The sequence below is a fragment of the Typopeltis vanoorti genome, chromosome 6, assembly GCF_054136105.1.
Source record: "Typopeltis vanoorti isolate ZY-2024b chromosome 6, IOZ_Tvanoo_1.0, whole genome shotgun sequence".
NCBI classification, from domain to species: Eukaryota; Metazoa; Arthropoda; class Arachnida; order Uropygi; family Thelyphonidae; genus Typopeltis; species Typopeltis vanoorti.
The window spans coordinates 90,688,804-90,716,797 of record NC_143554.1 but is presented as its reverse complement, the minus strand read 5'-3'; the positions used below and the strand labels follow the sequence as shown (position 1 = coordinate 90,716,797).

Genomic DNA, 27,994 nt, shown 5'->3' with positions numbered 1-27,994 from the left:
GTTACATCCCTGAACAGCATGATTTGATTGCTGTCTCTTTAAGAGTGCATAAAAGTGAAAAATTGATATAGGCTCATTTCTGAAAACATGCCAAAAACAGTCCCATTACATGGGAATTGACTAATTAAAATAATAATGGAACATGTACCACAGAGGAACAAAGTCAAGCCTACAGACCCATTAAGAGATGGAATGGATACCTCTGTTCCCCCCCCCCCAAAATAAATAAATAATAACAATAATAATTTACCTAGTGCAATGGGAATCCAGTTTTGATGGCATCTTGAATATTTTTCCTGATAAGAAAACAATAATAGACACTGGCCATCCACAATTTTTCCAAAAATAAAAAGAAAAAAATGTAAGGCCAATGAAAACAAAATCTCACAAAATTGGAAGCCAGTTGGTACCATCAAAAAGAAATAATGAAACATTTCTAGTAAAATTGTGGATTTCATCAAAACATCAGTAAGATCAAGGCTATCTTGCAGAAGTATAAACCAATCTGGTTTTGCTTGCAGGAAACATACATGAAGCTCATTGTCAATCTAACTTTATGATGTGTAGCAATCATTCCTAATGATGGGAAGGGGTGGGGGGGGTGGACCTGCCCACAGAGGAGGTACCATCTTTGTATCTATACTCCTTTCCAGCAAGTCCCACATAATACAAATGTAGAGGCAGTTGCCATCTGATTCTAAGTTAGATCTCGTATAACAGTATGCTGCCTCCACTTACTTCTTTTTTTTTTCCCATAGTCCTAAATGGACCGTTGGGTCATTCATGGCCGGTAGGTGATATTCTTTGTTAGCCTCCTCCAATCATCTCGGTCTCTTGTTCTTGATGCCAGTTGAGAAAGGGAGGAATTTGTCCATTTTAATCGAGTTCGGCCCCTAACCCTCGGTCCCGGAATGATTCCTTCTAGTGCTTGCTTTGAAATGCCATTAGCCCTCTCCAAATGTCCGAACCATTTCATCTGTCTTCTTCTGATGACTGTCAGAATATTTTCCCCTTTTCTCCCGTCTATTGAATCAATCAGTTTTCGGACATTTTCATTGGTTTCGTGAGCGGTATAGGGAATTCTCAAAAGTCGTCTGCAAGTTTTCATTTCAAAAGACAGGAGTCTCCTCTCATCTTCCCTCAATAAAGTCCAGGCCTTACAACCATACAAGAGGACAGAATTCACCAAGGTGTCAATTAGTCTTATTCTGGTTGTGATTGCTATTATGTTATCTCCCCACAATGGTTTTAACTTCTGTAGGGCGACAGTTGCCTTAGCAATTCAGTATGCTGCTTCCACTTACTACTTCTTGCAAATATCTCTCAGAATGACCTTGATGTGATATTGCAGTTACTTAGCATTCCCTTTAATGGATTTAAATGAACACAACACTCTAAACTCAGAGGAAGAGTTGTTGAGCATATGCTCAACAACAAAAACCTCTCCCTCTTAAACACTGGAAGCAATACCTTTCATATATTTCTACTCTACCCAAACACTCACTCCCATTAACTTTTAACTGTCTGCTCATTCTGCCTTTTCACATTCTGGTAAACTGATGACAACTTATTTGGGAGCAATCATTTTCCAGTTATATCCACTTTCTTGCATGGGCAACCATGTACATCATGGATATTATGATGAAAAATCAAATAAGCTGACTGGCTCACCTTCTCTTCCCCAGCTAAATTTATTTCTGTAATAGTTAGCTCTTCTCCTATCAGTGATGCAGTGAATCATGACAATGTATTACACGAGCTGCAATTACATAATTGCAATTCCTAAAGCATTTCTCCTTTTCCCTAAATCGTTGTGAAACATAGCTTGCGCATCAGTCAAGGAAGCACAGAAGACAGCATGTGTGTATTTCCCCACAGATACTCCACAACAACAAACTTCATTGCTTTCAAAAGTACTCAAGTAAGACAATCCATCATAAGAGGCAAAAGGACAACTAGATCCAATACACATCTTCCATAACAATAATAACCTATATGATTAATTTTCTAAAAGTAAAGGCAGAACTACCACCTACCCACTCTACATCATTGAATATAATGGATGTACAATTGCTCAGCCAACAGTAGTTGCTGATACTCTCAGGGAGAAATTTTGCTAAAACATCAGCAGTATCTTCTTATCCCCTAGAGTTCCTTGTCCAAAAATGTAAAGTAAGAAAACAAGTTAGGCCATTCACGAAAGAAGAAATGAAAACTGCTTTGCTTAAATGTCATCCAACTGCTGTTGGACTTGGACCAGGTAACATATATTGTGAGATGACCAAATATCTGTTATCAGTTTCCAAGGATCAGCTACTGCACTTGTTCAACAGAAAGAATATTCACTGAGAACATTTTTTTCATATACCTGGCAAAAGGTTGATTGTTCATCATAATCAATTTCCTGATTGATTCTGATGTAACCCCCCCCCCAAGGGATGTTCATGTTACTAACAGCACTACATGATTAAGTTTACATTATTATTAATCTCTTATCAACAATTTTCCTCCAAATCAATCCATTACTTGTGAGTCACTTTTGACTGAATCAATTCACCTAAATCTTGGTTTTCCTCAGGGTCTCATCAAACACCTGTTTTGCTAACCTTTCCTCACATTGTATATACAGGGTGTTCGGGATAAATTTGACATATTTATAATTAATTATATTTTTCCGTAAGTTACATGTATTAACACACACTTCTCTTCATTTAAAAGTTTGGACCCTTCTTCATTCATATACAAGATGTCAGAAAGGATGGATAGCTGGAACCCACCTGAATCATGGAAGAGAATAACTTGTATCATGATGATTCGTGCCCGCCATCAAAATAAGGATATTACGACTGCTGCCCAATGCTCCCTGAATACAGTAAAAACAATCAGGCATGAACTAGAGACTTGCAATGGTGACTACGAGGATGTAGCAAGAAGAAAGATCCCTAGCAGACGATCTGATTGCGTTCGTACAGCAGAATTCCTCGCAAATCTGCAGGAACAGGTGTTGAAGAACCCTGGCATTGGAATTCGGGCTTTGTTCGTGGAGTTGCTAACTGTAGTCAAGCCCTGGATAACAAGGGTAGCCAATGGTAGGCCGTATGTATGGCAGCAGGATTCGGCCCCTTGCCACACCTCTGGGAAAAGTCAAAAATGGTTGTCTGAAAATTTCTACGACTTCACCAGTCCAAATGTTTGGCCTCCAAACTCCCCAGACCTTAACCCCATGGATTATTTTGTATGGGGCGCAGTTGAAAAAGACACCAATCGCACTTCCAGTAATACAAAAGCCCAGTTAATGGATAAAATTAAAACAGTTTTTGCGGCCTTTCCCAGGGAGACTGTAGCATCAGCTTGTTCGAGGTTCCGAAGCAGAATTGAAGCTGTGATCGATGCTAATGGTGGTTATTTTGAGTAAATCTTGTTGATAGTATTGTAATTAACTCTGCCGGTAATGTTTTTTTGTCAATTCATTAAATTTAATAGATACAAAGAAGATTTTCTTTTTCCTTACGAAACTGTCAAATTTATCCCGAACACCCTGTAAGTTACCATTACCACTTTAGATTAACTCTGCTTGCACATTCTTGCATGCAAACAATGTCAAGTTTGTTAATAATATCTTCATTTTTGTTATCTTTCTACCACTGATGCCATCTGTTCACTCCCCTAATTTTTCTCAGAACCCTCATATCTATGGTTTCTAGTCTTTAATAAGTGTTTTATTTCTAACTAACTTTCACATCCATGACTTAAAACTGGTTTGAACAGTGTCTTGTATACTGCTAGTTTGGTGTTTTGATTGATTTTTTTTCTTTCTTATTCCATATAAATTTATTCATATGGAATATGAAAATATAAGATAAGAATTATGGAAGCATTTCCCTGCTGAGTGTTCCTGGTAAGATTTATGCCAGTATACTTGAGAAAAATCATGAAAGAGAAGCTTAGTGAAGAACAAGTAGATTTAGGCCAAATAGAGGTTGTCAAAATCTAATTGACAATATTCTGTTGTCTCTTTCTAGATTTAACTTACCATTTTCACTGAAAAACTGAGCTATTTAGGCAGATAAATTTTACTTGTTCTATAGGATCTCCATTTAGAATGCAGCTGAAATATTTTGCTTGTTCTGTAGGATCTCCATTCAGAATGCACTCAAATTTTTTGCGTTCTTGCCTATTTTCTTAGTTTTGGTCTTTTTATTTCTGATTTTCATTCCATATTTGTTTCAACTGTTATTCAATTTAATTAGAGAATCCTAGAAACTTGCACGAGATGTGTTTAAGTGATCTGCATAAAGCAAAGAACTAAATTTGACATGTCCAATTCTAATATCAGGCCTCATGCCACTTTCTTTATAATGTGATCCATATAGATGATGAATGAGTGGAGATAATTTTCATCCTTATCTTACCCCTGATTTTACTTCGAATCATCTTCCTGTATTTCCTTCAATTCAAACTGCTGACTGACAACTTAAATATAGATTATGTATTGTTCTCTATCCATTTACCCCATATAAATGTTATGCACAAAAATGTTTTGCAATGTAGCCACTGCAAAACATTTATATTAAGCATTTCTGGTCGAATATCATCTACTCCAGCTGCCTTTCACATTTCAAGTTTTTGATGGCTTTTTCTACCTCAAGTATTGATATGTACTGTCTTTACATTGTTTTCGAAAATTTTCTACTATGGTTCTGTCACTGCTTTCTTTAAGTAATTACTCCAGACATCTAGGATATCCTTATCTTCAGTTTTCATGTCACCTTCATCATCTTTGATTCCTTTTACAGTACTCTTTCCTCCACTTCTAAGCTTCTTCAATAGCCTCTAGAACACTTAGCCATCTTCTTGATATTTATTTTCAGTATTCATACCAAAGTCTTTCTGTGACTTTTGTCTAGCTAATTTTACACAGCTTAGCTCTCTTACATTTTTTTTTTTTCTATATTCTTTTAAGGCATCCGCCAACTTATTTGCTAGGAATGGTTGGTATGCTTTCTTCTTTTCCAGGACTGCTTCTTTAATTTCTTGTGTCCACCATGGTGTTCTTATTTTTCTATCCTTGCAGACAATTTCACCACATACCTCCCTAGCTGAATCAGTGTCTTCAAAGTTTGCCATTGAGACTCAAAGGTTTGGTTTCAATTTGTTTCATTTTCTTCTTCAGTAATGTTTGTATTGCCTAGTCTATAATTTACTTGTAAAAGCTGCTCAACTTTAATTCTTTTTAAAACTTTCTTATTTACTATTCTTTTCAATGTGATATCCATTTTTATCCTGTTTAGTACTAAGTAACAGTTATTTCCAATTTAAAATCCTCTGTACCTTGTATCCTGAACGAGCATGAAGATATCACTAGCAACAATAACATAGTCAATGAGGCTTTTTTTTATTTCTTGTGTATTCTCTTCATATGAAGTTGTGCAGATCTTTATGTTGAAACATTATGTTAGTAGCGACAAATCCATGTCCTGAGTAGTAAATATTTACTATTCTTTGCCCTTTGCCCTTTTCTCCAAATTTTCCCAAAATGTTGTATGGTGGGATTCGTTTCCAACTCTGCTGTTCAGATCTCCAACAAGACCTACCTTTTCCATTTTCTTTGTCAGCTGCATGTTCTAATGACTCGGGAAGCACCATCTTTGGGACTATAGGCACGAATAAGTTTCATTGTCCATGTCCCCAATTGGAAGTTTGCCCACATAACTACTTGAAACTGCCTTCCAATCAAGAAGTTTCTCTTCATGTTTGGTGTTGAATGCCATCACTATTGCTTCCTTTCCTTGATCATTATTGCCTACACACCACATGAGGGGGGGGAGGGAGGTGAAGATTGGACATTAGGTCAGAAGCCCTAGTTGGTTCTCTGCATTCTTGAAAGGTGATGTGGACGTGTTCCCTCCAGGTGATTCTTGCCTTTCCTAAATCGAATATCAGGATGCAAAATCCCCAATAAACTATTGACCAATTACTCTGATGTTGTTTGTGCTTGACTGGAAAAAATGGTTAACTCTCTTTTATGATTTCTGGAGAAAAACGCCTTTTTTTCCAGAACACAGTCTGGCTTCTGCAAATATCATTTATCAAGACTGATCATCTAGTCTGACCGTAAGATTACATTTGAGATGCCTTTCTGAAATGTGAGCACTTTAGTATCAGCTTTCTTCGATATGAAAAAAATATATGGCACTGCATGGAGATTTGAAGCACTGAAAGACGCTGCTTTGGTCTCAAGGGAATCTTCCTTTTTATTAAACTGAATCTTTCAGATCTGAGACTGTGTTAATAATTATTTTAGCTATGCCAATTATGTTAAAATTCTTACTGGCTGTACCATTTATGTTATCTCTTTAAGGAGAGATTATACCAAAACATTATTTTGGTTTAGAGACTGTTTTTACACTGAGTGTTTAAGTAAATTTTGCAAGAGTTCAATCCAATTGGTGCAATGACTTTTAGACATCATTCCTTTTTTAGAATCCAAGAAATGATTGACTCGAGACCAAATAAAAAAAATATATTTAATGAAACTAAAAACTATGTACATCGTAAATAAAATTAAATCAATAACTATAAAACTATTTGGTTCAAAGGTCTTTTAAATTAAAACTACTTCAGAGATCTCCTTTATCTTACAGGATAAAATCACTGACTCATTCTATTATTGATTTGTTTTTACATGTACTTAATCAATCTACTAGACTCAGCATCTTTTTGTTTTCAGAACAAATTCCTACAAACAAATGTTCATTAGTCACATCTTTATCAGGCCTTTTCTCAAAATAAAAAGCTTAACTTGAATGGGACTATGCTGTGTTTCCTTATTTTAGCATATTTTTTTTCCATTCATCCTCCCTATTTCACTGAGTATAAATATTCTTACCTCAGGTAATATAATTACAAGATGTAGAAATTCATCACCAGAGAAAAAACAGTTTCCTTTATTACTTTATAAATAAAAGTATCAGAGTAGAGCTCTTCATTAAAGCTACTTTACTGTTTCAGCTTTCTCTAATTACATCACGTATTCTAATAAAATAATTAATGTCACCACCGTCCTTGAGAGAGAAGACAAAACTTTCCATTTTGTTTTTCTTTGAAATAGAATGTCTACATAATCTCCTTTTATTTACTATTCTTCACTTGTTGATTCTCATTTTCCAGTCAAAAGATTAACCTTGTTAAGATTCCCTTTTCAGAATCCTCTCTTAATATATTCCAACTCAAGATTTTCAGAAATTTCCATTCTCTCTTCTCTTGTTTCCTCCATTACCCAGGTACTGAATGCTCTATCAGCTGTTAGTCACCCAACAACCTCTTTGGTGAGGATGTGCACTTGTTCCACTAAGTGGCAAGAGAGAAATCAATAATGATTAACATCTTAGCGAAAAGAGAATTTCTTCACCAAGAATGACAAATGCTACACTTAACAACCGTGAATTACGATAAAGAACATTGAAATTATTACAACTATCAGAAAACTGATAACCATATCAATCTCAAATACTTTATATATATTTTTTAACATAAATGTCAATATCATATCATAATTGGTTATGAAACCAAACTAATAAAATTGTAACATAAAGAAACAATTGTAAATTATTATTATTTTTACAACTGTATGCCCAGAAAGTAGTGATCTCACAAGGTTCAATTCACACTTTTTGCAATCAAGGTTAACTTTAACCGAAAAACTTCCTCCAACTGTATTAATGCATTTTGTGAATGACTTTACCATCTTCTATCATTCATTTGATATGAGGTTCATAGAAAACAGCTGCAACAAGCCATCGGCAATCTTTCAAAACGGATGTTTGCAAATGGGCTTAAATTTTCTCAGCAGAAGGCAGTTTGCTGTTTGCTATACATCTTCATTGTGACCCAGAACTTGCACTAAGACAAACTTTAATCATGCACCAGAAGCCAAGTTCTTGGGCTAATGTATTGATAAGTACCTCTGCTTCCCCCTTCACACCTTATCTTCCATCTCTTAGGGTCTTGACAGGTGTTTGTTTTAACTGTACTGTGCACTGTTTAGATCAAACTTCATCATTATGGGTCTCAAGTCTATGTCTCTTCCAGACCATATTCTAAGAATTGCAACTTGATCATTTTGAACCTGACTGATCTCTACTCCAGATGTTGAGGCTTTGGTCAGTTGTTACACATAGGAAGTTCTGTTTGTGTGTACAAATCTTATCAAACTATGGCGATCTCATTTCTGACATCACATTATGAAGGAAAGTGGTATTAAACATGATATCAAAATTGGAGATGTTAATGTCAGCTCTTTGCTTTATGTGAATGATGTTATACTTCTAAATAAATCCGCTATAAGTCTGCAAGATTTTCTGACTAAATTGAATAACTGTTGTAATAGATATGATATGAAGGTCAGCAATAAAAAGACAAAGACAATGAAAATAGGCAGAATCATTGAAATTATCAACTGTGTTGTGAATGGAGAACCTGTGGAACAAGTAAAACATTTCAGCTACTTAGGCACAATTTTTAGTGAAGATGGTAAATTCAATATAGAAATAGACAACAGAATCAGCAAAGCTGGTATGGTGGGAAGTCAATTGAATAAATTCATATGGAATTAGAGAGAAATTAGTCGGAACACTAAATTAGCTGTATACAAGACAGTGTTCAAACCAGTTTTAACTTATGGATCTGAGAGCTGGGTCAGAAGTTAAACACTTGACCAAAGACCAGAGACCACAGATATGAGAGTCCTGAGAAAGATTAGAGGCGTGAACAGATGGCATCAGTGGCAATATCATGTTAAAAACGAGGATATTAGGAAAGAACTAGACATTGTCAGTATCCAGGAATGCGTTAGCAGAGCTAATCTCAGGTGGTATGGTCACCTAAACAGAATGGGTGAGGAAAGATTAGCCAAACAAGTGTTCTCTGCCAGGTTGGCAGTAAAACAACCCAGAGGAAGACCAAGATATAGGTGGATTGATACGGTACGAAGTGCCTTAGACAATAGAAATATAACATCTGATAATGTTGGAGTCTTGACAAGTAACAGGCTGATTTGGAGGAAAATTATAGATAGGAAGTTAGTAATGATGTAATTTTTTTTTCATGTAGTACTATCATATCCTGTACACCCCTTGAGGGTACATGGCAAGAATTTGATGATGATGTCTTAAGATAAAAGTTATGTCTCTTAGACGAGTAAAGTTGGTTGTTTTTCTACTGATTAAACACCCAGGATATCCCATCTTTTGAGAAGCCAGTCAACTCTGCTGTTTTCAAAACTGTGGCCCCTGGCTAGACAGGCACTCACAATAAGCCCTTTATTGAACTCCAAAAGATTCTTTTGTTTTTCCCATTAGAATCGATACTGTTGACAATTGCTTACCAGCAGCATTCTTAAATAGTTGCCAAGAAAAGAGTATTTTGCATATACTCTGTAAGTGATGTTACATCTACCTAAAGGTTTCTAATTCAGTGACTGGTATGCACATAGGCTTTTTAACTTGTTTTTATACATGTTTATGCTCTTTTATGTATTTACTGTGTGTACTGCTGAGACACATTACAACAGTATGACCTTAGCTGTCCTTTTGCCATTAAACTTCAAACTAAGCTGCATCCAGCCAACATGTGGTGCACAGGACCTGCCAGTAACAAAGGTGAGCCTCCAGGCACCATCTGGTATTGGTAGATGTGACGTGCTGTTGAGGCCGCATTATGGCAAGAGGATTACTTGCTGTTGCTCTCTGCATAAGTGGTATCTTCAAGAGTATTTCCTCTCTTGCATATCCTTATCTATAACCTAATCAAAATGAAACATACAGCAAACATGGATAATGTCACTGCAATTAAAATAAACCTCCCTCAAAAGTTAATTTCAGCAGAAATAACTATATAACGCATACCAAAATCCCTACCAAAAAAATTACTTGCATTCATTTTACCAACATTTATGGTATAAATGACATATTGTTGGATCCTACTTCTTCTCAATCTATACTTTGGATCCGACATAATTACTATTACGATGTTCTTAACTAATTGATAAGTTGTAAGTTGATTTCTAATTCAAATATAAAGAAAATTTATATTTAAAGACTGCGCCACTCTATATCTGAATTAGTTCAAGAACTGAAGAAAAACCAACTCACAACTGTCTTTCCTTTTAGGTGTTAATATTATATATACTGGCCGAGTATATTTAACTTACTTAATTTACCCGCTTTGGTTCGAATATTTTATGAATGGTGCAGTAAAAGAGATTCAGGCAAAATACAACTTTTGATTAACAAAAACAAACATTTAATTTTAGAATCACAAATTATACATTTAAGATCAAAACATTAAATAAGTTAATATAAACACTTCAGCCTTTCTGGCAATACAGTCATACAAACTCAGACAATGGTAATTCTGTTATCTCTATAACAGTCTTCTCACAGTTCCTTAAGTTCTAAATACGACAAAAATTGTAGTAACACCTCTTCACAAACAAACACTTTTAAATTTACACTTCAGCTAATTTCCGCAATAGTCACTGTTAGTATAAGGAAATTCTAGGATGAAACTCACACACTTCTCTGTATAGAAATATTAAAGGTTGGAATGATCTTACCGACAATCTTCTTTCTTCATCGACTTATACGCAAACATTTTTTATAACTGTAAACACCTTAAACATTAAATGGCACTCATTAAAATAATTCTTCTAAGCAATAACTGAATTAATCATTGGTCACTATACACATAAACAAACATTCTTGCATGAAGCACTACTGATTACTCATGAATTTAAAGTAACACAATAATTCTTTAGATTTTAGACTTTATATGCACAGTTGTTCATTCCTCCGGCATTCAATTAACTCTTTAGGCACTATAATTCTAAGCACAGCTAACGGTAAACTTCAAATTTACAGCCTCTACTATTCTCTCATTACTCCGTGCTATGCTTAAAGATTCCGTGTGTCCTTGAAAGGTCAACCCTGAAATTAAATCTCAACTCTAGTATCGCTATTCATTCAGTAGTCACTCAGCTGTCTTCCGTAGCTATAATTGTTATTCTACAACTTATTAGCTAACCACTTCTCGACTACTGGACTTTTAATTAGCTGCTTGAGTGTCTTGCCGACTCGCTATTATTACACTCTGATTCCTGAATGCTGAATTAGAATATCCTCTGATTCCAACCGAATGCCAATCCTGTCTCTCTCTCTCTCTAATCTATATTTTCAGCGTTCTTCCTTTTTATATGCGTTCTTCCCGCCTAAATTGTTTTTGTGATTTCTTTGACTAAAACTCTTTTCAATAATTTTCAACATTATTCCCACGTGCTGTTCCAAAAACGTGCTTGCTCACTTACATATGTCTCCATGACAACCAAACAAAATATAATAAAATTGAGGTATTGCATAACACTAAACTTCTACAAATAGGAATAAATAAAGAATATTTACATTTCAATTAATGCGCAGTTAAATTATCAAATACAAGTTCTTATAATATTAATATAGTAATGAATAAAATAGCCTAATAATATTTAATGCAGTCTTTTCATTATTAATACATATCTTTGATTAATTAATTAAATATTAGATAAAATTAAAGGTTATATGAATATTAAATTATAAACAAGTGAATTACATTAAATAATATTTAAAAGTCTAGCCTATGTGATGGAAGATCATGTTGGATTCTGAAACAAATAATAATTACTCCATTCTCTATATAATCAGAATCCAACAATATCATCACCTAGGCATCAGATCAAACCTCTTTTTCTTGAGAAATCCCAGATTGCAGCTACAACAACCACAGTTCATCTTCAATGTCCACACCTCCTGCATGTGAGGCACTTGTTTATGGTAGAGGGAATCTATTGATGGTACAGGCTCATCTCATTCTTCCTCATTTTGTCTGCTTTTCTTTGCATATTCTTTACTCTATTTCTCATGAGATTTTACTGTCCTGTCTTCCAGACTACCATTACTGGGATCCACAGTGTTTGCTGTGTGGTGCAATCCATGGACATCTGGAAGGGAGGATCCTGGTATTCTTGCACTACTTTGGCCTTGGTTTCAGCAAGACTGGCAGTCCACGATGGCCTAACAGGACAATTGGCTAGTGGACTTGCCTGCAAGGTTCAAGTGTGCTATAGTTAGTCTCCTTCCCCCATGGTCCAGATCCACTCCCAAGTGCGGTCATTACTTGCTAGAGTGGGCATTCATGTGGGTGAGGAGCTCGGGTGCTGAACAAAAAATACACTCAGACATGAATTATTCATCCTCAATTGTTTCAGAGGCCCTAGCAAAGTCTCAACCAAGGTGTATCAATGATATCCTTGGTACACCTTTCGATAACAGAAGTAAGACCCAGACGACTGATACTAGTGCACCAACAAGTGCAATTTTTCTAATCATCTATGCAGCAGGTGAAAAGCCAGTAGGTAAAATGTCACTCTTTTTTATTCAAAAGGGTTTAGAAGGACTGACAGGTTTTCTTAAAACAATTAAACTATATTCTGGTGATGTCCTTATAGAAACACTACATCACATCAACAACATTTTGAAAAACTATGCAGAGTAACATCGATGGGTGGAATACCATCAACAATTGCATCTCATAAAACACTAGATTCCTGTAGAGGAGTGATCACAGAATGATATCTCCTTGATGTTCCTGATGAGAAGATATGTTCAGAGCTGAAACATCAGGGGGATGACAGTTATGAGGTACATCCTGATCAGTGGGGATGGTCACATGAGTCCAATCAGTAACATCATCCTTACTCTTTTTTTTTTTTGTTATGAAGAGATGGTTATTATGTTATAGCCTTGATTGCAGCTAGAGATAAGTTTGGGGAAGGAAGTTTAGCTCTGAGTAGTACTGAGGAGACTTCAAGTCAGTGTTTATTAGTATTATCACTTGAGAGAGGTTCCTCTCAATGTTATGTAGGAAATCCAGATATGGAATTATTTTAGGCACTTAGTAAAATCACGGTCTTTCACAAGAACTGACGTTTTTGTAGGAGTGAGGGAATGTCTGGATATGTTGCCAGGTGGTTTACCTTGGTTGATTTTTGCTTTTGAGCAAGTGAGTCAAACTTGCAGTCGAGAATAAGTCTGTTTTTACTGCCTAGATAAGTTAAAAACTAAGGAGGAAAAAAGATTGCTGTTTAAGATAGAAGATATTGTCTCTTGAAGAGAGATGTTGCAAATATCCAGGGTGAGATCATGTTTGGTGACTTAGTTGATTACGTGTGAGCCCCATGGCTCATGCACAATCAGAAAGTTTGCCAAGTTTACCAGTCTTCATGATCATTTCTTCCCTGTGAAGGATAATTAGACAAGTTTTTAATGGAACTTGTACCATTATAACATTTATTATACACGTGTATTCATTAACATTAGCATGATTCTGATTCATCCATAGAGGCATGTGGTGAAGTTGTCTGTGATAGAAAAATCAAAACTCTATCACACCAAGACATTCATGGAAAAGAAGCAAATATGTTGAAAGTAAATAGGAATAAGCATAGCTTGTGTTCTTGGAAAATGCGGAGAAAAATATAAAAGTGAAGCAATATGTAAAACTAGCTAAACAAGTCATGGGAAGATTAGTAAGAAATTAAAGATGAATATCAGGAAGGCAGCAGAATGTTCTGGAGGATATTGAAGAAAATTAAATGGAGGAAGAATAGTATTAAAGGAATCAGGTGGTAAAGCTGACATGAAGAGAAAGAAATTCTAATGTCTGGAGTAACTTGAATGATTTTTAAATGAGACAAGAATGGTGCAGAAAATATTCCAGGAATGCAGTCAGAAATGTACACTGCTTGGAAAGAAGTCAACAGACACCATAGTGTGAGGAACAAACAGCCATGGCACCCTTAATAAGATGTAGGACCTCCTTTTGCTGCAATGATTGCAGCAATCCACAAGCATATGATAGCGATCCATGGGAATTTTGGACCATTCTTTCTGTAGGCATGTAATGAGGTCCTTGACTGTTGTGGATGGACAGCCCTTGACCTCACCTGGCACTCCAGTTAATTGCACTGGTGTTCAATAGGGTTGAGATCAGGGCTTTGTGGAGACCAGTCAAGTGTGGTGATGTTCATCTCCACAAACCAAGTAGTTGCAGCAGCAACCTTATGACACAGTACATTGTCTTGCTGAAAGAAAAAATGGTCAGTTCCATAGAAATTACCACAAAGAAGGAAGCATTCCATTGTCCAGAATGTTCAGATACCTCTCAGAGTTCAGTGTTCGTGATACCACAACCAGAGATCTGAAGCCAAACTGGTAAAAAAACAGGACCATACCATCACACCACCACCACCTCCAAATTTCATAGTTTAGGTAGAAAATCATCAAAAACCTTAAATATGGGAAGAGAATTGGAGTAGATGATATTCTACCAAATATGCTCAGATATGAATATATAAAAGTTTTACAGTTGAGTGCACTGTAAAAATTCAGAAGACCTGATTAGATCAAATTCCAGATGATTGGGGTAGAGCTCTCATCTTCCTATCTATGAAAAGGAAAAATAATATAATCTAAAAATTTATAAGCAATTTTCCTACTGAATGTTAATACAAAATTGTGAAAGTAAACTTGAACAAGCTGGGATCAGACCAAAATAGGTGTTACGATCAGATTTTTATTTAAGATAAATAATTGAGAAATCATGGGAATTTAACAAGGATCTGTATTTAAGGTTTTGTAGATTTGTAAAAGGTATATGATAAGGTCGATGGAGAGAACTTTTCCAAACTTTGCAGTTATGGTGTAAACAGCACTTTTGTGAAACATTAGATGTCAATATGTATTCTTTGCTAGCAGGAAGAATTGAAAATTAGAATGATATGCAAAGAAAACTAAAAAATATATTCACTGGTATTTTACTTCATGTTGTGATAACATTTTTGGGATAAGAACAACAGATTAAATGTATAACACACATTTGATTAAGCATGATTTTATAAGTATATAAAAAATGATGAATGCATATGATAATTCTTAATAAATTTTATATAGTAAATATATTAGGAATGGATGTCCTGAAAAATGCAGATTTCATTAAGCAACTTGTTGCATACCATGTGTTTAAAAAAAAAAAAAAAAAAAGCGAATTATTACAAATTTCTAAATGTATCACATCCATATGTCATGTCACTGTTTACCACACTACCGGCCAAGACGTCTATAGATGTCAAGGTTATCATGGATGCGAAGTGCATATTAAAATTGTAATACCATTGATATTACATCGAAATATATGATGGATACAAAGCGTATGATGTGTATTTGGTCCATAATGGTCGGTAAGGCGGTTAATGAAGGTGCTGGTATCATTGCTTACCATCCCAAAAAAAAAAAAAAAAAAAAGCAATGGGTGTAAATATCAATATGCACAGTCAATATTTCAGTTGTAAGTCAGCAGCTAAAATTGAAGGAGGTACATGAAGATGGTTATGATATGAAATCAGGTTTTTTTGGGGGGTGGTGGGGGACACCACATCCACTGTTATTCATATACATGAATCACATCGCACACTATGAAGCAAAGGGGCATTAGGTCTATCAAAACTGGAGATGGTAATTTTAGCATCTTCTTGCAATGAAATGCTGCATTTATTTATATCTAGTCTGCAGAATTCCTTAATTAAATTGAATGTTTATGTTAAATGAATTGAATAAATACTGTGATAAATTTAGCACATAATAAAAAAATTATGAAAAATGGCAGGGACTTTAGAAACATCAGCTGCATCCTGAATGAGAAACCTGTAGAATAAGTATAATATTTATGTTTAAGTACAATTTTAGTGAAGACCCCAAATCAAACATGGAATAAACTGAATAAGCAAAGGTAATATGGTATTGATTCAACTGAATAAATTTATGGAATAAAAAGAACCTTTAGTCAAAACAGTAAAGCAGCTATATGTGCATGTTCAGTTTTAACTCATGGATCTCCAAGCTCGATTGAAAGTAATAGTTAATTAGTCCAGAGATCATATATACTGAGAAAAGTAGTTAAAGGAGTGAACAGATGGCATTAATGGCAGTCATATTAAATTAAAAAATATTAAGAAGAAGCTTCACATTGTTAGCATTTAGGAATGTGTGAGCAGAACTAATTTTGGGTGCTATGGTCATTTTCTAAGTTTAGCAAAACAAGTATTTGATGGCAGGATGGTAGAAAAAAAGACCAAGGAAGACAAAGATCTAGGTTTAGTGATGTAGTTAAAAGTGCCTTAGACTGAAATAAAAGATTTGACAGTAGTCCTAACAGACTAATTGGGAGGAAAATTGTTGATAAGTTAGAAACGATAATTTTCATATAGTACCATTGTAATATCCTTGTAATCCTTGATGTACATATACCTTCAAGAGGTATACAAGGCATATAGAGTTTGACCCAGTGTTCACTTGGTTGACACCATTCTAATCTTAATATTTGTTTCATATTTAACCATTTTTTTAATCTCTTTCTAAATATTATATTTTTCTTATTGTAATTTAAGACTCGTTTGTTGCCTTACAGCCATAATATATTTCAACAGTAAAACCCCAAACTTCATCATGCACCAAAGACAGCTTAGAAGTTGAGGATATTTTGTCTGAAATCATGCAACTTCATTTGCTTCAGTACAAGAGTTTGGGGAAGAAAAAATTATCCATGGGGGGAAAAAAGAAAAAGTGCTAAATAGTACATCACTTCTTTTTTGTAATTATATGCTCACATTTCTTATCAGTCATTTTTTAGATAGGTTATGCTGGTGCAATTTCATTATCTCTTGGTTTTTCCATCAGACTTAGTCTCACTAGATTTCTGGAATTCTAATGAGACTTTTTGCATTTTCTAGTGAATGCTAAAGATTTAAAGAATAGGATATCAGAAATGCAATTTGCAAAAGACTTCCAATAATTTCCATCACACCTGAGATGGGATGCATGGTGGGTCACTTGTAATGTAATGTAACAGTAGGAAGTGATACTGAAATCATTGCATAGCAACATAATTATCATTAGCAGCTATGTCTGAATATATTATCAATTTATTAACTGTATATCCTGTCATTTCTGTATTTTTATGAAAGTTATGAAGCTACTTAGGCTTAATTTATACCTATGAATACACTTATTTGGTGTATTTAGTTATGTGTTGCTTAGCTACTATGAAGTTTTTATTCAAATATTTCATAGATTCCATTATATTTTTTTAGGATAATGAGCAAAAGGATCAAAACACACAAAAGAAAACTAAAAATGTGATTAAAAACATAGAGTTGCCAATTCAAGCAAATGTTCCCCACTTGTCACAGGTTCAAATGAATGATCTCATAGAAAAAGAGGTAAGAACTACCAAATGGAAGTTGTTTAGAAAATTATTGCAACATTGTGCTGTAGATCTCATTGAAAGTCACCTTTGATCTGCCCTCAAAGGAATGTATGCAATTGTTTACAAGTCTAAATTAAGCAATTTAGACTTGTTAAGCAATTGCCATTGATACAAAACTTAATTATTGATGCTTCTGTGATATTCTTCCTAACTTCAGTAATAATTCATATAATGAGTTTTCTCTCTCTTGCTCTTTCTCTCAAAGGACAATGTTACAGTTCCAAAACTTTGAAAAACAACTTTACCTTAAATGTTTTATAGGGTGAATTTCTAATTGGATTAATTTTTTAGAAACAAACAGGCAAATGTAATAAACTGTTGACTTAAACAAATAGGTATATATATATATGGCATGTAAACCACTTATGCCTTAACATTTAAAAGAATGTTTGTCATTATATTTTGGTACAAACTTGAGAGAGAACTTGATTTAGAGGACTCAGAATACAGATTTTATTAAACATGGCATGCAGTGAGCAGATGGTTCTATAACTTTTGTCACTCCCACTAAGAGATTGTTCCAGCCTCATAACAGCTAACATCGGGGAAATCAGATAAGTTTACTTTTGGTTGCTCTTCCTGAGAACTGAATTTTTATAGCAGATCTTTGCCCAAGTTTTCAGACAAAAATGCAGATTTTTATTAATGGTTTTATTAATTATAGTTATTAATGGTGTTGTAGTCAACTTAGTGGATATCAAATATAGTGTAGATCATCATCATGAAATTCCTGACATTTACCCTCAAGGGGTGTACAGGATATGATAGTACTACATGAAAAATTTACATCATTACTAACTTCCTACTTACAATTTTCTGCCAAATCAATCTGTTACCTGTCAAAGCTACAACATTGTCAGATCTTTATATATCTATCTTCTAAGGCACTTTTTACCATATCAATCCACCTATATCTTGGTCTTACTCTGGGTCTTTTTCCTGCCAACCTGGCAGAGAACACTTGTTTAGCTAATCTTTCCTCGCCCATTCTGTTTAAGTGACCATACCACCAGAGATTAGCTCTGCTAATGCATTCCTGGATGCTGACAATGTCAAGTTCTTTCCTAATATCCTCATTTTTAATATGATATTGCCATTGATGCCATCTGCTCATGCCCTTAATCTTTTTTCAGGACTCTCATATCTGCATTCTCTCATTCTCTAGTCTTTGGTCAAGTGTTTTACTTCTGACCTAGCTCTCAGATCCATAAGTTAAAATTGGTTTGAACACTGTCTTGTATATACAGCTAATTTAGTGTTTTGACTAATTTCTCTCTTATTCCATATAAATTTATTCGGTTGACTTCATACCATACCAGCTTTGTTAATTCTATTGTCTATTTCCATATTTAATTTACCATCTTAACTAAAAATCATGCCTAAGTAGCTGAAATGTTTTACTTGTTCTATAAGTTCTCCATTCACAATGCAGCTGATATTTTCAATGCTTCTGCCTATTTTCATTATCTTTGTCTTGTTATTACTGACCTTCATACCATATCTATCACAACAGTTATTCAATTTAGTCAGGGAATCTTGCAGACTTGTAGCGGATTTATTTAGAAGTATAACATCATCTGCATAAAGCAAGGAGCTGACATTAACATCTCCAATTTTGATATCAGGTTTAATACCACATTCCTTCATAATGTAATCTATATAGATAATGAATAACAGAGGTGATAATGTACATCCTTCTCTGACACCAGATTGATTTAACATTAAACCATCTCCCTGTACTTCCTTCAATTCTAACTGCTGACTTACAACTCAAATAAAGATTAAGTATTGCTTTATATAATGATTCACTTACACTATTTACAGTTGTATGGTGTAAGTGGATCATTATATAATGATCCACTTACACCATACAACTGTAACATTTTGAATAGCTTCTCTCTTGGCACCTTGTCATATGCCTTTTCCAGATCTAGAAAACTTAAATACAGATCTTTGTTATATTCTCATGACTTTTCAACTATTTGTCGTAAAGTGAATATCTGATCCTGACAGCCTCTATTTCGCCTGAATCCAGCTTGTTCCTCTCCAAGCTTCTCTTCCACAATCCTTCTCAACCATTTCTCAAGTATACTGGCACAAATCTTATCAGGAACAATCAGTACAGAAATACCTCTATAATTCTCACAATCAGTTTTATTTCCATTTTTATATATGGGTACTATGATACCTCTACTCCAATCATCTGGAATTCATCCTTCTGTCCAATTCATCTGAACTATGCAATGTAGCCACTATAAAACTTTTATACCTCCATACTTGAGCATTTCTGGTCTAATATCATCTACTCCAGTTGCCTTTCCACATTTCAGACTTTTGATGGCTTTTTCTACTTCAAGCATGGATATGTATTCCTGATTGCATGCCTGGTCAGTGTTTTTTATCACTGTGCTCTCATCACTGCTAGTTTTGTTTAGCAATTTTTTGAAGTAATTACTCCATACTTCAAGGATATCTTTTTCTCCAGTTTTCATGTCATCTTTATCATCTCTAATTACTTTTACAGCACTCTTTGCTCCATTTCTGAGCTTCAACAACCTCCAGAATATCTTACCACCTTCTTAATATTTATTTTCTATGTTCTTATCAAAGTCTTCCCATGACTTTTATTTAGCTAGTTTTACACAGTGTTTAGCTTTCTTACATTTGTCTCTGTATTCTCTAAAAGCACAAGGTGACTTATTTGCCAGGAACTTTTGATATGCTTTCTTCTTTTCCTTCACTGCCTCTTTAACTTCCTGGGAGTTCTGATTTTTCTATCCTTGCAGACAACCTCACCACATGACTCTCTGGCAGAATCCATCAGTGTTTCCTTCAGTGCTTGCCACTAAATCTCCAAGGTTTGATTCCTGTTCTGAAACTCTTTCATTTTTTCTTGAATAATGTTTGTATATTTTAGCCTACAGTTCACATCCGAGAGCTGCTCAACTTTTATTCGTTTTAAAACTTTCACATGTTCTTCTTTTCAATATGAAATTCAATTTTATTCTGCTTAAGACTAAATGGTGATCGCTTCCAATTTCAAATCCTCTCTACACTCTAGTGTCCTGAAGCAGAGAGAAAACATCACTATCAACAAATATAGGCAGTGAGACTTTTCTTATTCCTTGTCTCTTCTCTCCATGTGAATTTGTGCTCATTTTTATGTCAGAACATGGTGTTATTAATAACCACTCTATGTCCTGAGCAGAAATCCAACAAGTATTTCCCATTATTATTAGCTTTGCTCTTTTCTCCAAATTTTCCCAAAATATTTTTGTATTTTTTCACAATCATTTCCTACTTTGCTATTTAGATCCCTAACAATTACCAACTTTTCATTTTTCATCGTGTCAGTTGCTGTTTCTAAAGCCTCAAAAAATTCCTTCACTTCTACCTTAGGATAACCTTCTGTGGGACCATAGGCACAAATAAGTCTCATTGTCCAGTTCCCCTTTCTGATATTGCCCACATCACTCTACTTGAGACTGACTGCCATTCAAGAAGATTAGCCTCGTATTTTGTGTTGAATACTATGGCTACTCCTTCTTTTCCTTGATTGTCATTGCCTGAATATGACATTTTGTATTTATCGCTCAGAAAGATCTCACCAGTTTTTGTCTTTTTTGTTTCAGTCACCCCTATTATGTCGATCTGGTACTTATCTAATTCATCAGCTAGCTCCATTTCTTTGCCATTCAGGCTTCTTATGTTGATAGTACCGATCTTCAATTCTGGTGATATTGAGTTCTTGCGTGTTTTAGGATTTGTGTAGATGTTAAAGTGTATATAGTAGATGTTAAAATTAATTTTAAAAATCTTTACATAATTTGTCTACAGGCAAATTTTGTTAGTTTCATTATTAAAATTAGAATCAAAAAAAAATCTATACATTAAAGGATTAACATTAATGTTTGAAGCTCTTCAGTGTATCTCTTCATTGTTGGGTGTGTACATATATTCAAGGTCTTGTGAATGTGCCCAAGTTGTAGCAATGTAATGACAGTCGGAGAGATTATAGCTGAAATGAGTGTTGAGATGTACTAATCGAGGACAATTTCTTTAGATTCTGCAATTCTTATATAAGAATTCTATATGTACTTTAATAATGTTAAATCGGAAAATATCTTTCGACGCAATGATGAACTGGAAAGAAGAATTGTAACTTTATTTTGTGGTGCAACCTTATTGCACCACAATTCATTGCTAAGAAAATCAGCTAACTCAGATTGTTGAGTTGTCAAAAAAAGTTGGCTCCTCTTTTAACTTATAGTACCTTGAAAGAACTCACCCTCGAGATACACCTCACTTCTGTATGCATTAACAGCTGCATCTGAGAAGCTTCCATTGAGGAACGTAGTGTTGCAAACAATCTTGATTGTAACGGTCTGCTTTTGATATACTTAATGATTTTGACTATCTCATCTAGTACTCTTGTCAGCTCAGGTACTAATGATTTTGAAACTAGTACTCTGTGTAGAAAACAATGAGTAAAAACAATTCTGGGGTTCTTTTGTTGAGCCAGCTTGACAAATCCTTTTACACTTCCCAGCATAGAGCGAGCACTATCTGTACAAATACTAATACACGATTGCCAGAACAAGTGAGAATTGAAATAATTATCAACAACATCAAAAATTTCTTGGCCCTTTGTTGTTTTCAGGACTGGTTGACAAAATAAAAACTGTTCTATGATATCTGTATCATAAACAAATCTAACTGAATGCTAGAAGTTGAATAGCAAACATATTAACTTCTTTTTTTAATGTGAGCTATCATTTGCAGCTCAACATCTGAGGACATATCCTAATACATCAACTAATGTTATCTGTCTGACATAGGGAAAGGATTTTTAAAACCTCCTTTTCATATTCCTCACCAAACATTTGCAATTTTACAGCATTCGGCGATTGTGTGAGATTTCATATTTTTTGGCAACTATTTCAATGACAGCGTAACTTGCATCTTGAGCTTTTTCTGATATTGTTCACAAATTGGTACATTTTTTTGCCTGGCAAGTTTTATTGAGAACAAGTCATTTGAAATATTCCACTGGTTTCTCGCACAAGTAGGAGTGTTTTGATTGCAGATAATGTCTTCATTTTATTAGGAACCATTGCTTAATTTGCCAGTTTTTTGCACATACAACACACGTGGGGCATGGTGAATTACCTTTACTTGAAATAAAGCCAAACGGCAAATAATCTATTGTACTGGCAGACAATACTTTTAGATGTACTAACGTTACTTCCTACTTCACTGTCATCTAACTTTCATTTTATTAATTAGAAACTTGTCCATGTTGAATGGGTTCTTTTAAAAAAAAAAAAAAATCAAGGCAGGGAAAAAAAAAATTGAGAATTAACTCTCCAGTTAAAAGAAAATATGGGTATCACTTGAAATTACTGGTCTCATGTTTTAAAAGTGCAGCACTCATAGTTTTCACTAAAATTCAATACCATTGAAACACAACAAAACAGATCTTACAGAATTGAAACTGATTTAGTTGTGTCAGCAAGAAAAATGCTCAAAGATTTCAGTTGTTCACTGATTAAACCTGTCTCATCTTTATACGGTGCTAATGCTACAGTGTAAGTGCAGCGTATGCTATAATTGTTGTACAATTGGAGGAACCTGTAAATGCATTCAACAATGCTAATCTATAATAACAGGTATAACAAATCTATATTATACCAATATAATCATAAAAATTTTATTCGCTCTTAACAGTTCTGTTCGATGCAATATAAACATCGACTCCTCATATATTTTGTAGGTAAAATAAATCCCTTTTGTAATAAAAAGCAGGACTGTGTTTTGGTGGTATTGAATGCAACCTGGTATCTTTGCCCCTGTGAAGGGTAGTATTGAGATCAGTGTTTAAAGTACATTGGTTGAAGATTACCTTGGAGCTTGGTACATCTGAGAACCACATGGTTTGTGAAAAGAGTATGATGAATTTAGTGTGTACGATTGTTGGTAAAGCTGTAATAGGATTAGTGGCAATTGATAGTAGGCCATTTATGTATAGTAGAAAGAGCGTAGGTGATAGAGCAGGGCCCTGAGGCACTCCTCCAGTAGTGGATGAAGCAGGCTGAGATCATCCATGGATCTAGATTGACCAATCTCTAGTTAGTGAAGCTGACTGTTGTTGACTGAGTTGTTGTTGGGGTGCTTAAGAGTCAAAGCTGTATAACTGAGAGGAGACCTCCACATAGCCTTTAAAGGAATGCGGAGAACCGACCAGGGCTTCTGACCTAATGTCCAATCCTCACCTTCTCGTGGTGCACCCTGTTGGGTATCTACTTGGATACTGAATGAACGAGGATGGGCTGGCAATTTGCGATTTAGCCGACCAAATTGTATTCTTATTGGTTAAACCAAAATTAAAAATGATGGCACGACATGACGAAATTTCATGCCGGCTAATTTATCCCCCTTCAAATCATGGGGACCAAATCTGAGAACAATAGTCCAAGTGTGCTGTGATCAGAGCCCGGTTAAACAAGGTCCCCGTTGTTTTCGCCATGGAACCAGGGTGAACAGCAAAAAGTCAACTACTGGAACAAATCTGAAAACAAACCCCAACTAAACATCACCAGAGTTAAAGATCGGTACTATCAACATAAGAAGCCTGAATGGAAAAGAAATGGAGCTAGCTGAGGAATTAGATAAGTACCAGATTGACATAATAGGAATGACTGAAACAAAAAAGACAAAAACTGGTGAGATCTTTCTGAGCAATAAATACAAAATGTTATATTCAGGCAATGACAATCAAGGAAAAGAAGGAGTAGCCATGGTATTCAACACAAAATACGAGGCTAATCTTCTTGAATGGCATTCAGTCTCAAGTAGAGTAATGTGGGCAAATATGAGACTGGGGAACTGGACAATGAGACTTATTTGTGCCTATGGTCCCACAGAAGGTTCTACTAAGGTAGAAGTGGAGGAATTTTTTGAGGCTTTAGAAAAAGCAACTGACACAATGAAAAAGGAAAAGTTGGTTCTTGTTGGGTATCTAAATAGCAGAGTAGGAAATGATTGTGAGACATACAAAAATATTTTGTGAAAATTTGGAGAAAAGAGCAAAGCTAATAATAATGGATTTCTGCTCAGGACGTGGACTGGTTATTACTAACACCATGTTCCAACATAAAAATGTGCACAAATTCACATGGAGAAAAGAGGCAAGGAATAAGAAAAGTCTCATTGACTATGTTATTGTTGATAGTGATGTTTTCTCCCTGGTGCAGGACACCAGAGTGTACAGAGGATTTGAAATTGGAAGTGATCACTATGTAGTCTTGAGCAGGATAAAATTGAATTTCATATTGAAAAGAATAACATTTAACATTTAAGAAAGTTTTAAAGCGAATAAAAGTTGAGCAGCTCTCAGATGTGAACTGTAGACTAAAATACACAAAGATTATTGAAGAAAAATTGAAAGAGTTTGAGAACAGGAATCAAACCTTGGAGATTCAATGGCAAACTCTGAAGAAAACATTGATTGATTCTGCCAGAGAGGCATGTGGTGAGGTTGTCTGCAAGGATAAAAAAAATCAGAACTCCCTGGTGGACACAGGAAGTTAAAGAGACAGTGAAGGAAAAGAAGAAAGCATATCAAAAGTTCCTGTCAAATAAGTCAGCTTGTGCTCTTAGAGAATACAGAGACAAATGTAAGAAAGCTAAACAGTGTGAAACTAGCTAAACAAAAGTCATGGGAGGACTTTGGCAAGAACATAGAAAATGAATATCAAGAAGGTGGTAAGATATTCTGGAGGTTGTTGAAGAAGCTCAGGAATGGAGGAAACTGTAAAAAGGAATTAGAGATCATAAAGATGACATGAAAACTGGAGAAAAAGATATCCTTGAAGTATGGAGTAATTACTTTGAAAAATTGCTAAATGAAACAAGCAGTGATAGCCTAGTGGTAAAAAAACACTCAACAGGCATACAGTCAAGAATACGTATCCATACTTGAAGTAGAAAAAGCCATCAAAGGCTTGAAACGTGGCAAGGCAGCAGGGGTAGATGATATTCGACCAGAAATGCTGAAGTATGGTAGTATAAGAGTCTTATAGTGGCTGCAATGCATAGTTCAGAATGCCTGGACAGAGGGACGAATTCCTGATGATTGGAGTAGAGCTCTCATAGTACCCATATATAAAAAGGGAAATAAAACTGAATGTGAGAATTACAGAGGTATTTCCCTACTGAGTGTTCCTCGCAAGATCTATGCAAGTATACTTGAGAAACGGTTGAGAAGAATTGTGGAAGAAAAGCTTGGTGAATAACAAGCTGCATTCAGGCCAAATAGAGGCTGTCAGGATCAGATCTTCACTTTACGACAAATAGTCGAGAAAGCATGGGAATATAACAGAGATCTGTATTTAAGTTTTGTCGATTTGGAAAAGGCATATGACAAGGTGCCAAGAGAGAAGCTATTCAATACGCTACAGTTATATGGTGTCAGTGGGGCATTATAACTAGCAATACTTAGTCTTTATTTGAGTTGTAAGTCAGCAGTTAGAATTGAAGGAAGTACAGGGAGATGGTTTAATGTTAAATCTGGTATGAGACAAGGATGTACATTATCCCCTCTTTTATTCATTATCTATATGGATCACATTATGAAGGAAAGTGGTATTAAACATGATATCAAAATTGGAGATGATGTAAATGTCAACCCTTTGCTTTATGCGGATGATGTTATACTTCTAAATAAATCCGCTACAAGTCTGCAAGATTCTCTGACTAAATTGAATAGCTGTTGTAATAGATATGGTATGAAGGTCAGTAATAAAAAGACAAAGACAATGAAAATAGGCAGAATCATTGAAAATGTCAACTGTGTTGTGAATGGAGAACCTGTGGAACAAGTGAAATATTTCAGCTACTTAGGCACGATTTTTACTGAAGATGGTAAATTAAATATAGAAATAGACAACAGAATCAACAAAGCTGGTATGGTAGGAAGTCAATTGAATAAATTCATATGGAATAAGAGAGAAATTAGTCGGAACACTAAATTAGCTGTATACAAGACAATGTTCAAACCAGTTTTTACTTATGGATCTGAGAGCTGGGTCAGAAGTAAAACACTTGACCAAAGACTAGAGACCGCAGATATGAGAGTCCTGAGACAGATTAGGGGCACGAACAGATGGCATCAATGGCAATATCATATTAAAAATGAGGATATTAGGAAAGAACTTGACATTGTCAACATCCAGGAATGCGTTAGCAGAGCTAATCTCAGGTGGTATGGTCACTTAAACAGAATGGGTGAAGAAAGATTAGCAAAACAAGTGTTCTCTGCCAGGTTTGCAGCAAAACGTCCCAGAGGAAGACCAAGATATAGGTGGATTGATACGATAGAAAGTGCCTTAGACGATAGAAATATAAGATCTGATAATGTTGGAGTCTTGACAAGTAACAGACTGATTTGGAGGAAAATTGTAGATAGGAAGTTAGTAATGATGTAATTTTTTTCGTGTAGTACTATCATATCCTGTACACCCCTTGAGGGTACATGGCAGGAATTTGATGATGATGATGACTGTTGTTGACTTCATTATTATTTTGGACAGGATTGAGTTATTCGTTGGCAGTTGAACAGCAGGTTTTTATAAAAAAAAAGATTTCGGTATTGTGACCAAATCTTTATTAAGATAAATAAAGATAAACAAACCCAACAAGTTTCGTGTGTCGTTTGACTTATCTTCGGGGGTTAGAGGTAATTAAAAGTTTAAACACAAGAAATGAGAAATTACTCAAAATAGTCCATTAGATGTTGTTATGGCCATCTAACTGTTCATCAAATTAAAAAAAAATCTCAATGCAGTATCTATACATACATCAATGCATGCTATGTTTTAACAATGCTGGATGTTGTCACCAGGTCTGACTTAGGTATATTTTTTATGAATGCTGACCAAACTTGGTGTAGAATTAGGCCCTGGTTTTTGTTGCATTGCGTTGGGATTCTAAGCATATTTGTATTTGCTTAGAATAATATTTGTATTTGCTTCCTTGAATTTTCTTGTGAAACTTTTTTTTTTTTTCAATATAAGACGTTCATTTTATGCCTAAGTACATTATGGCCAGTGGCAGTTGTGTGGTTTTTACAAATGTTCCCAGAAATTAAACAATGAATCTCCTTGAAGATCTTTTTCCACTGGAAATTGTAGAACTATATAAACATTGCATAAAAAAATAATTTTTTAATGTATCAAGACAAATTTTGGGAACAAAAAGGACTGGCAATGGGCTTCCCCCCCCCCCTTTCTCCCCAGCTTTAGCAAACCTATATATGGAAAATTTTGAAAATAATGCATCATAAAAAAACCGAAAATTTGGCTTCGTTATGTAGACGATATTTTCATCATATGGCCAGGAACGACAGAGGAACTCACTGCTTTTTAAAGATTATCTTAATAATCTTCACAACAACATAAAATTCATCTTTGAACAGGAAGAACATTAAAAAAACTATCCTTTCCTTGATATCCTAATAAAATCAATGAAAAAGAAAACAGATTATCTTTCTTTTATAGAAAACCCACCAATACAGAAAGATTTC

At 34.9% G+C, this 27,994-nt stretch overlaps 1 protein-coding gene across 1 annotated transcript in view; it reads left to right on the top strand.

Annotated features, from left to right (window-relative positions):
* Positions 1-27,994, top strand: part of LOC150105699 (97 kDa heat shock protein-like) — a 207,079-nt gene that overhangs the window by 134,322 nt on the left and 44,763 nt on the right. The window contains exon 13 of the mRNA XM_090395021.1: positions 17,237-17,365. Within this exon, the coding sequence (XP_090251147.1) occupies positions 17,237-17,365 (129 nt within the window). The remainder of the gene's footprint in view (positions 1-17,236; positions 17,366-27,994) is intronic.